Source organism: Phragmites australis, chromosome 20 (genome assembly GCF_958298935.1).
Source record: "Phragmites australis chromosome 20, lpPhrAust1.1, whole genome shotgun sequence".
Taxonomy (NCBI): domain Eukaryota; kingdom Viridiplantae; phylum Streptophyta; class Magnoliopsida; order Poales; family Poaceae; genus Phragmites; species Phragmites australis.
Genome location: NC_084940.1, coordinates 8,305,961 through 8,317,371, shown reverse-complemented (window position 1 = coordinate 8,317,371; position 11,411 = coordinate 8,305,961). Strand labels below are relative to the sequence as shown.

The following is an 11,411-nucleotide window of genomic DNA, read 5'->3' as shown; positions in this document are numbered from 1 at the left end:
AATTCATTGCCTGCAGCTTGGCTGCACTGTGCTTCCGCAAGCTCCAAGACCTTCTGCGCCTTTGCCGCTTCGTGTGCATGCCACTTTGGGTGCTCGGCCAGCAGCACCCAACAGTGGGTGTATGCGAAGGGTTTTCCCTCAATTGCTTTATATGCGGAGCACGCTCTAGCCATCTGCGAAGCATATAAATATAAGTCCTGTTCGACTATACATGCATGGACAATTTCAGCGAAATGTACAGTTACCTTGTCACGTTCATTGGTGCCACTCGGGTTCAGCTGCTCCACCTTCGTGTAATGCACCGTAAACTTTGTTCACGGCATCCGTGATCAGCTTCATATGATTGATGAGCGCTTTGTCGGTCCTCGGCATCGTGGTGTCCTTCTTGTAAGTGTTGAAATACTTTGCGATACGGCCCCAATAGGTCTCTCTGGACTGATCCGTGCCCACAACCGGATCTTGGCTTACGTTAAGCCAGGCCGACACCAACAACTCATCTTCCTCGTCAGTCCATTTGGTTCTATCAGTTTTCGCGTCCACCTTCTTCTTCTTCCTCGAGGTGACCTTCTTCGTACCCTTGTCATCGCTCCCTAGACTGAACTGCCCTAACTCGGACTGCCCTCCAAGATCAGTAGGCTGTGAAAACTGCGACATCTCTGCTTGTGGACCGTCGATTGACCCCCCCTGGGTACCCATGTCTTGACCCCCCCCCCCCCTCAAGTCATACAGTCGAAACCGTCCTGCAGGATGCTCTCGTAAAAAGGATCCATTCGGCCCCTTCAATTAAGATAAGTTTCAAAATTTATGATAAACATCACAGGTAATAGGGCAACAAGCAGGTAATATGTGATAAAGATGACAGTTACAGTCCAAAGGCTAATAGACATATCAACCAAATGTAGCAGGCCGAACATTGCAAAACATTGTGCATAGTACATCAATCTTTGATCCAGCAGAATGTACTGAACTCAGGGCCTTTGGACCACCTATGGCATATTCATAAACAAGACTACCTAATCACTCCTATTGCACACTTACAGTCCAAAGGCTAATAGACATATCACCCAAATGTAGCAAGCCGAACAATGCAAAACATTGTGCATAGTACATCAATCTTTGATCCAGCAGAATGTACTCAACTCAGGGCCTTTGGACCACCTATGGCATATTCATAAACAAGACTACCTAATCACTCCTATTGCACACTTACAGTCCAAAGGCTAATAGACATATCACCCAAATGTAGCAAGCCGAACAATGCAAAACATTGTGCATAGTGCATCAATCTTTGATTCACCAGAATGTACTCAACTCAGGGCCTTCGGACCAACTATGGCATATTCATAAACAAGACTACCTAATCACTCCTATTGCACACTTACAGTCCCAATGCTAATAGACAATTCACTCCACCAAGCAGAACATTGGTATACATTATGTATAGCACAACAATCCTTGATTCACCAGAAGGTGCTTTCCTCCATACAAGATACATTATCAAGTATTGTAGTTTCTACTAAATTTGATGCATTTACCCTTTACCAGAACAATCAAATTGTAATTACAAATGACATACACCTGGTTCAGTAAAATTTGCTAGTGTACAGTGTGCAATAGGCTATTCCATGGACCAGTACAAGCAATCAAAATGTGGACACCAAATGCGGACAACATTCTTATTGCCATACAGAGGAAATAGTAGTGCCATACTGATACAAAATAATTGGGGACAACAAACATGATAGCAGTTCAGTTCATCACAGAGCTTAAGGCGACAACAAACAAGCATTTTCGAGTTAGCAAACTAACTACGGGCACCACACGCACTGCGCACAAGACCAGAATTGAGGATGACACCTTTCCATCCTTAACGGCGCCCAGATTACAGCCGCCACGACCTATCGGACTCAACCGAACCACAATCTACACTACTGGAGCACAGCACGTCATCCGAGCTCCCTTCAGTTTGGTCCGAGTCATCACCGGCGATGTTGAAGGAAGCCCATGCCTCTCCTTCGACCCCATCGGTAGTCCTGTCCTCCTCCTCGGTGGATAAGGACAGAGAACACCGGCGCATCGCATCCTCCACCTGGAAGACTAGCTGATCCAAATCGCCGGCAATTGCATCCACTTGTAGAAGCGCCATGTTGAGATCGACGGCCGCTGGTGTGCTCTCTGGGCTCATGTTGTCGGATGCTACCTTCTTCAACGCGTCGGCCGCTTCCTGCACTTGGTCTTGCATCAACGACACAAGCATCGCCAGAGCTGCCGCGTCCATCTACATAGTGCACCACGGCAATCCGATGAGCCCGAAGACTCCCCTTCACCGACGGCAACGCAAGTTCACCCCGCCCTCCCACCACCTCCTCCGCCGTAGTTCGATGCACAGAACCCAGGATCCCTACGATGCCTCCATCGCCCACCCCGTCCGGACTTGCCCCATGTCCGAGGACTCCTCAATCGACCTCCGCCGCCGCCGCCTACCCACCCCTCCGCCTGTTCACTGCATCTCGCTCACCCCGTCCGGACTTCCCCCATGTCCGAGGACCGCTCATTCTAGCGCGAGCGCCGCCTGCCCCCCCCCCCCTGCTCCGTCCCCCGCGCCGCAAGGGCCGACGACCCTCCTGACCTCAACTACACGCCGGAACCCAATCCATGTACCCACTCTTCCCCGGATCTACGGATCGGGTATGGCGGCTGGGACGTACCTGCCGTCGATGAGACGCTGCGCCGCCTGGACACCTCCGCCGACGTCGACGCGTCCGTCCCCGCGCGGTCGCCCTGCCCCCCTGGCCCCAGTCGCCGCTCCGACGACCCTTGCGCCTCCGTCCTCCCTGCTCGTGCCGCCTCCGCTCCGGCTCTCCGCGGCTTCCGCACCAGCGCGCGACGCCAACTGTCGGACACTTCTCCGCTCTCCGTCTGCGCGAAGGGAACGGAGAGAGGTTCCCACGGCCGAGGGAATCTCTCTCCTTTCCCATCCCACGCCGCGCCGGGAGGGGAAGCGATTGGGAGTGCTCTGGCGTTCCCGTCTCGGGCGTTTTCCCATCGCGAAGGGAACGAGCCCCGGGACGGGAACCCGTTTGGTTCGGTCTTAGGAAACAACAACAGATGGAATCGCAAATGTGCCTCGAAAAGACCGAACGTGAATGGCTAGCCTTTCGTTTCATGTGTCAGGTCTGAGCAGGAAGTTTTACTGCAGTTCTGATCTTAATGCAGGCCTGCTTGGCTCCTCCTCCTGATTTTTCCAGGAAAATTTACCAACTCGTAGAGTTCAGATGACAAGAAGTGAAAGCAAGTTTGAAGCATTACAAGTTAGAACAGGAAGATGTGCACATCTGAACTATGTAGATTCGCTGGATCAGAGGGCTTATCTGATACGAAAATGAGAGGACAGTGTGTGTGCCCCAAAACAGAATGCTAGATGCTCGTCAATGATGCAATGAGAAGAGGCTCAGTGCACCAACTGTTGATCCAACTGCCTGCCTGCCGGCTACTAAAGGTAGATCCACCGACAGATTACAAAATAGTCAACAATTCACCTAGGGTGGTGACAAACATCAACACAATTTGTACGACTTCACACTTCATCTTCAGAACGAATTGTGTATTACGATTTACAAATGAGGTACACATTTCAGTATTTATGAATTCAAGGAACATTGCTGGAACTCTATATATGAACACTGCAGGATCATTTACTGACAGTGTACAGATGAACAAATCCTATCTACTATTCGGTTTATTCCTGTCGGGCCATCCCAGTCTGTGCCCTGAATCTGGACTGCGGAACAATTGTTCTTCTCTTGTCTTTTGTGCAGGGTTGCAATGCTGAAGTAAAAATTTCGTAGCATGAACAATAGCTCTCTGCCACTGCATGTATGAATATATGCATGAACAATAGCACGACAGGGATCAGCTTATCTGTTCTCCAATTAGATCAAGGCCAACAAGAAGGAATGACACACCCTGGAAGAGAAGGAAGTAGAAATGAATCCCTTGAGCAGACAAGAGGCTCCGAGTTGCAGCAGTGAGGAGGAGCAGAGAGAGAGCAAGCTCCTTCTTGTAGATCTTATTAGCTTTTTTCGCGTCATGCAGCACCTTCTCGTGCTGTTCCTTTCGCATATTGATCTCAATCAATCCACTCTCAGGTAATTGCTTCTGGAACTGAGGAAGCGTAGCGCCCTTTGTATCCTTTTCTGCTGCTGTGACGAGATCTAATTCGGATGATCTACCAGATTTCTTGGTGACAATCCATTCGTAGGAGCTTCCAAGTTTGAACAACCCAGACACCATTGCATTGAACTTGGTCACCGACATGGTGTTCTCAAAGAGGAGGTATGGTACAATGAAAGGAAATGATCTTGGTGATGGCAGAATATTCAGGAAGGAAATGCAAACCGGCACATAACAGATAACCCACACAGGCAACTCGGCCTCAGGAACGAACATGGTTAGTGGAAGAATGACACAAAATAATGTGAAAGAATAGAAAGGAAGTATCAACTTCCTCAAAAGAAAGAATAATAGTATTAGATTTGCCTTCTTCCATGAGGATATCTGCATTGAAACATCAACAAAATATTCATCAAAAGGAACTTTGATTAGTGGCACATGACAAGTCTTAGCTTATGGTGTTGCATACCTTGGCAGTAATTATGTCTGGAAGGCACAGCCGGAAAAGGTGCATTGGCCCAGAATGCCACCGGTGTTGCTGTTTTCGATACGCCTCATAGGATTCTGGAAGTTCACACAAGACCTGGATGATGATGCTAAGTAAATCAGTTTCCACATTGACACGAGATTGATTACTCATGTGAAATGCTATAATTAAGCAAATGTACCTTCACATCATTCAGGAAAATGAATTTCCATCCATTCAGGTGTGCTCGAACAGCGATATCCATATCCTCTACGGTTGTCCTCTCGAGCCAGCCTCCTGATTCTTCCAAAGCTTGGATCCTCCAAACTCCGGCAGTTCCGTTGAACCCAAAGAAGCTCAAGAAGACTCCATTGACCTGCTGCTCTACTTCAAAGTGGAAGCAAAGGTTGATATTTTGAAGGCGTGTCAAGAGGTTCTCGTCCTTGTTCACAAAGCTCCATCGTGCTTGAACCAAACCAAGTTCAGGATTCCCCTGAATCACCCAAAGTTTGAAGTTGACTTAGAACCAAATAGTTGCACGGTAGCTAGTATACTAGAATTGCATCAGCAGACAATTCTTACCTCAAAATGTGGGATTGTTTTCTTGAGAAAATCAGGGCTTGGTTGGAAGTCCGCGTCAAAAATGGCAACAAACTCATAATTCTTGACATAGTCACAGCCCATTGCAGACTTGAGGTTCCCAGCTTTATACCCGGTCCTCAACACCCGATGCCGGTAGACAATGTTCACACCCTGTTGGCTCCACTTGGAAACTTCTGCTTTGATCAGCATTTGAATGCTCTCATCGCTGGAATCATCGAGCACCTGAATTAGAAACTTATCTCTAGGCCAATCTAGCTGGCAGGCGGCTGAAATCGATTGTTCGTAAACCTGTCACAAGAATAAGCCTATCATCCACAATCCAATGAGCCAGCACATTAGTAGATGCACAAATAATTCAGCTCCTTACCTCCTTTTCGTTGCACATCGGAATTTGAACAAGCACCATTGGGTAAAGATACACTGAACCATCCCTGAATGGGTCCCCTTCAATCCTTGGCTTGATCTTCTTGAACTTAATCCAGAAGCAACCCAAGCACAAGACAAGCCGGTCAATCGATTGGATGACAAAGAGCAAAATGCAAGCTTTCGACAAGAACTCGATCGGCCGCCGGATGTAGTCTGCTCGGAACGACATCCAGGAGAGGTACGCCAAGTGCGCCCAACCCTGAATCTCCTCCACCTCCGGCACATGCAATTCAGGCACAGTCAAATTCGGTCTCTGGAAGTGCCACCCCTTCCAGTAGGCCACCAGCTCCAAAGCGAGAGCGAGCAAGGAGAGCGCCAAGAACCCCTTGATGAACCTGTAGAGCAGCCAGCCGCGGCCGCGGCCGGGTCCCTCGGTCGCGGCGGACCGCCGGAACCGCTTCGCAACGGCGGCCGGCAGCGCCAACGCGACGGCGGCGAGCGAGGTGAGGCACCCGGCGGCGCGGTGGGCGCGGAGGAGCAGCACCCAGGTGAACTGCTTGGCGCTCCTGCCACGGCCCTTGTCCATGGGCATGCCAGCCTGGAGCGCCTCCGCCTCGGGCCCGTCGATCTCCACCACCGAGTAGTTGGGGTTCTCCATGGTCACCACCACCGGCCTGCCGCGCCGGACATCTCTCCCCCACGGGTACGCCAGCCCCAAGCCCGGTGCCATTGCCGCCAAGAACCCAAGGCAAGAACAACACTCGCGAACACTAGGGCCACAACACTCCCAAGAACGGCTTCTTCACTGTGGCGCTCTGCCTCCACCTACCCGCCGCCGCTCGCGCCGAGCGACGCAAAGCAAGTATCTTTGGCATCAAGAACTGCCACCCGCCGCCCGGGAACGCAGCGGCTCGAGTGGGACCTGGCTGCTTTTTTGAGCTCAATTCCTAACCTGCCACCACCGCAAGAGGGAGCAGCATCCGCAGGGCGCAGCAGTGGCAAAGCTCAGCGGCATGTGGGCTTTTTAATAGGAGGCAACACTCATCTTCTCTCCTCTTTCCCCCCTCCTCTCCTCACCTCGACTCCTCGAGTGCTACCTCCTTTCTTCTCTCTCCTCTCCCCCTGCACACAGGTTCACAAAACCGTTTGAAGTTCGAAAATGGCTCGGCGGCAATTTTCTGAAATTAACAAATATCGTGAAAACGGTTTAAAATTTTGTGAGAATTTGCTTAAATTCAGTCGATCAAATTTGTAAATTAGAGACAAAAAATCGACTGAATCGATGATTTAGTAACCACTCGATTTGAACCAAAAACCGATCGAATTGTAACAAAAACTAACCGCATTTCCTGCATTTTATTTGTGATAAAAAACCGCTCGAATCCAGTACAAACAGCTTGATTTTATCAATAACCGCTTAAGTTTAAGAAAAAAAAATAGCTCAATCTAATTCATCTAGTCTCCAAGTTAGACTCTGAGTCGAGCTCTTGGTTTAGGCTTAGATTATCCAACCCGGAGTCTCTGGGTGAACTCGGATACTTCAAATTGTGGATAGTAATTCGGAGTCTCTGCGTGAAACTAGATACTCCAGGTCAGTAAAAAAAAATACTGTAACAGCTAGTTTTAGAGGCTGGTTTTAAATACCCCTTTCACCTCCTTCTTCATTTTGTTGCTGAGCTACTGAGCTAATTCGAGACAAACTCATTCATAGCTATTCAATAGCCCCTTCAACTACTTTAGTACTTTAAATCTTGCTAGATTTTGACAGTTGAGTTGAGAGAGTGAGATTGAGTGTTAATGAGCTTAAATCCATTCATTGAACACTTGAGTTCATCGTCAAACCGTCGATTTACGTTCTTTACGCTTAGAGCTTGGAGCTCCTAGACGGTTAGGTATCGTCCGGAGAGCACCCAAGCTTGTGGAGTGCTCTAAAAAGTTTGGGAAGGTTCTTCTCGCTTCCGTAGGGAAGAGAAACCCTTGAGTAAGCTTAAACTCGATTTTCGTGGTCGCTTGGTGAGGACAATAGTTGAAAAAGACTCAACTCTTTATGAGCACTTCAGCGGAGACGTAGGGTCATTTGATCCGAATTTTGGGAAATAAATTCTTATCTCTTTTATGTTCTTGCATGTTTTTCTTATTATAGTTGTTTTTAGGGTTTTGCCTGGATCTACTTGTTTGTGAGGTTGTAATTGCATGTGGTTGTTTAAAAGAAGTTCTTACATCAATATCAATTAGAACATGCGGTAACCTTTATATAGACTCGCTTAGTTTTGCTTAGTTTTCAATTTTCTATACAGACCGGATTATTCGGGTTAGCTTGGAATCTCCAGACCCTGGATTCTTCAGATTGAACAGGGGTGTTCGGGTTCCGTTAATCCGCAGCGAAGTTTTAATTTTCAGAAATCGCCTGGTCACCTCACTCTATACGACATCACGTACATTTAATTTTCCAAAATTATTATCAGAAACAAATTCTCGACAACGCTTCCTACTGATAAATAAAGTTCAGGTCATCAAGGCAAACGAAATAGGCATAGATGGACGTACAGTAAAGACAAACCACCAGACAGGCAGACAGCAGAAACATGGCATGACAGCCGGTTTCGGAGCTTTCGGCGAGCCAAGGACCACCGTTGCCGGTCCTGGTGTAGTGGTGCTCCTGCCCCCTTTCTTTATCTCATTCTCTCTTTATTTTCTCCCCATGCTGTTTGGTCTCGCGCTCTTATTGTCTCATGGTGGCATGGTGCACTGGTGCAGGGGTGTTTGAGTTGGCTCTTCATCCCTTATCGTTCACAGGTACAGAACAGGGAACGGAAATTTCCACTTTTTCTCGTGCCGGTAGCATCATAGCGCGCAAAAGTGGACGCATGGCCTGGCGTGATGGCGATGGAAGTTCTCTGGGTCTTGGACCGGTTCAAACACCTGGTTTTTACTCTCTTTTCTGCGTTGGAGGAAGAAGCATTTTCCATGGCAAGCCAGACGCAGCCACTTCCATTGTGTGAGTACTAGTCATCCGAAGCTCCGAGAGTGACTTCTTCTGACGAACGAAATCACCTATGGAGCGGGGCTGGTAGGTGGTAAAAAAAATCTAGAATCCCTTTTTCTTTGAGAAGTTCTAGAAGATGCATAAACCTCTTGGGAAGTGGAAATTTCTCCTTTTTTTTTAATGGACCTAACCTTGGCGTTGCTTCCACTGACTCAGTTAATGGAATGTTCTTTACCGGTAGCAATGGAACACTCGCGTTCGCCCTTTTTTGCAGTCATGGAGGAAGATGTTGAGCTATTTTCGGGCAAAAAAGTAGGTTGCATTCCTCAAGTCAAGAGATTACGGGGAAAGCTTTTTGTAGGCTTCTAGCCCTCTACTCGGGGCTTGGCTTATTTTTCCGATGCCGTGCATGGTCCGTCGACTCTCATCTAATTAAAGTGACATAGTCTCTAATACAACATTTTATTTAATAATATCTATAAAAATATATTATTTTAAATAAAAGAGAATTATATATACTATGAATATATTTTTCAATATAATATAATAATGTCATCTACGTGTTATCAGTCTTTATGATTTTTTTGTTATTGATGATCAAATCTAAAAAAGTTTGATTTGGGACAAACCTAAATGAATTTAAATTTGGGGTCAGAGGGAGTAGTAACAATTGCATTCTATATGAGGCCCAGAACTGAAACAATCTTGATCAGGATTCTAAGTTGAAAGTGGTTAAGCCTTTGAGTTTGAATGGACCAATCAACTGGCCCGAAAAGCTTTCACTTGATCACTTCCCACATAGAAGAATTGCGCGGGGGGCCCGGGCTGTGCCAGAATTTTTGTACAAGCTGAGTATCTAATTACCAAGAGAAAATCCTCGCAAAAAAAAAGATTCCCAAAAGAAAAACCATCAGGGTGTGGGTCTCCTTTTGAAAAAAAAAACATCAGAAGGTATGAATTACTCACGAAAAGTATGCACACCATACCTTGTCGCTAACCCACAAGCAACCGATCAGTTGCCATCACGCAGGGGCACTAACACGGACGTTAAGGACCGGTCCAATCTTCCTGACGACTCATCAAAGAGAAAAACCCAAAGCCTCTGTGGTTTGTAGTACCCTTGGTTTGTCCTACGCCGGAACAGAGAACGTATAGGACCATGCCGCGTAGCCGGCACTGCTCAAAACCCGGTCCTCCTCGCATTACATCCCACGCAGCGCTAACCACGTGCCCTGCGACCACCAACCACGCCCGTGACCATGCGCGGCCCTCGTCGCCGGACGCGAGCGTGCACTTGGGCGCTCGGCGCTTGGCGCCTTGGCCCCCCTGTGCCGACGAGCGAGAGCTGAGCGGGGCAACCTAGGTAGCTAGCCACTGCGCCCCGCGCACGCACGCACGCCCCGGCGCGGTGAGGTGGACAGCCCAACCGCCGCGCGCGCCCGGCCGGCGTGGTCGAGGGAACCCTCGAAATCTCACCTCGTTTTTTCCGTGGGGGCGGGGAGCGTAGCAGCGGAGCGGCCTGCGCGCGGGTGGGGTGGGTTTACGTGTGCATGATAACGAAAAATAACTAATTTTGATCTTTTCTCCGGTTAAAAAAATATAAAACGCCTACTCCCTGACACGGACGTGCCAACCGAAGCGGCGAACCTCTTCCTGCTCTGCTCCTGGCTATGCTGCGAACGACGAGCTAGTGACGGGCATGTGGCAGGTCATAGTCGTCGTCCCGTTGGTTGCATTATTCTGCTGCTGTAATAAAATGATCTCGCCGCGTCAGACGAGTTGATTACGTAGTGTTTGCTCGGATTAATTTGTTGCGTTAGGGGTGGGTCGGGCCGGGGGTGGACCATGAGCATGCATAACTTTTGGGCTCACCGATCGCCGACAGTCTATGCTTACCGGAGAACGAAGTCTCTTGCTCTGCGTCCTCGGGTCAAGGGAGTTGCTCATGGAACTGCTCGGTCGCCGACCGGCGCCGCGCGTTTTTTGCCGGCGAGCTCTGGTGCCGGCGCATGCGATGGAATCGATTCCTCTCGCGCTCTTCACCAACACCCCTGCGTTGGTTCCGGCATCCATTCCCGTGGGCCTAAAGGCGCTTTCGGAGCCGTTTCATGCGGTAAAAGTAGAGATGGTTTATGGAATGTGCTCGAGTGATCCGAGGCAGGGAACCTCTGCTCTGCGGCACCTTTCAGCTATGCCCGTGAGCCAAAAGTCACTGATCGCAACGTGCGGATGTGCACTCCCGTCAGGGCTTCGACCAGGCATTCATGGTTCTTCTTCGCCTTCCTCTTTTCCGTTACAAGAGGAGAAAAGTAGAACGTGATCAGTGTGCTCAGAAAAAAAAAGTTTTATCTCATGCGCGCGTGCAGCTATGCGGGACTTGCAGCTAGCTCTCGTGTTGTTATTCCAGCCCGCACAACCTAGTGTAGCGAATGCGATTTTTTTTAAGTATGCACATAATTTTAGTGATTAATGATAAAATAGTTAATAAGATTAATATATTTAACAAATATATATCTTAGTATATCTTATTAATATGTAATACATAAAGAAACGATCGAAATTGAACTAAAAAAATTTGAGTTGGATGAGTTCATAGTAGATTGTACTCACCGGATGTTTCCATGCTCAGTAAGGTGTACACACTGGATGGTTTGTTGCTTAAAATGGTATACTCACCAGAGTGTTTTTGACACAGAATATAAAGTTAAAGAACACGTCGGACGGTCTAGTGTTGGAGTGATGTGAACATCAGAGTATTAGGGTATTTGAATTTTTTTTTACTCTGTCATTCGATAGAGTGACAAATTTGTCACTCAG

At 48.2% G+C, this 11,411-nt stretch overlaps 1 protein-coding gene across 1 annotated transcript; it reads right to left on the bottom strand.

The window, feature by feature from the left end:
* Positions 1-3,530: 3,530 nt before the first annotated feature.
* Positions 3,531-6,714, bottom strand: LOC133902207 (probable xyloglucan glycosyltransferase 2). Its single transcript, XM_062343804.1, has 5 exons — positions 5,610-6,714; positions 5,222-5,530; positions 4,842-5,132; positions 4,643-4,756; positions 3,531-4,557 (listed from the first exon to the last, which is right to left on the bottom strand). Exons 1-5 carry the CDS (start codon positions 6,336-6,338, stop codon positions 3,913-3,915), a joined length of 2,088 nt encoding a protein of 695 aa, XP_062199788.1. The 5' UTR covers positions 6,339-6,714; the 3' UTR covers positions 3,531-3,912.
* Between the last annotated feature and the right edge of the window lie 4,697 nt (positions 6,715-11,411).

What these genes read in the sequence shown, in the direction of transcription:
- LOC133902207 (XM_062343804.1), bottom strand. Translation starts at nt 6,338, where the DNA reads ATGGCACCGGGCTTGGGGCTGGCGTACCCGTGGGGGAGAGATGTCCGG. An exon ending in AAACAATCCCACATTTTGAG is followed by an intron (nt 5,133 to 5,221) that starts GTAAGAATTGTC and finishes TGGGTGATTCAG; the next exon opens with GGGAATCCTGAACTTGGTTT. An exon ending in CAGACATAATTACTGCCAAG is followed by an intron (nt 4,558 to 4,642) that starts GTATGCAACACC and finishes GTTTCAATGCAG; the next exon opens with ATATCCTCATGGAAGAAGGC.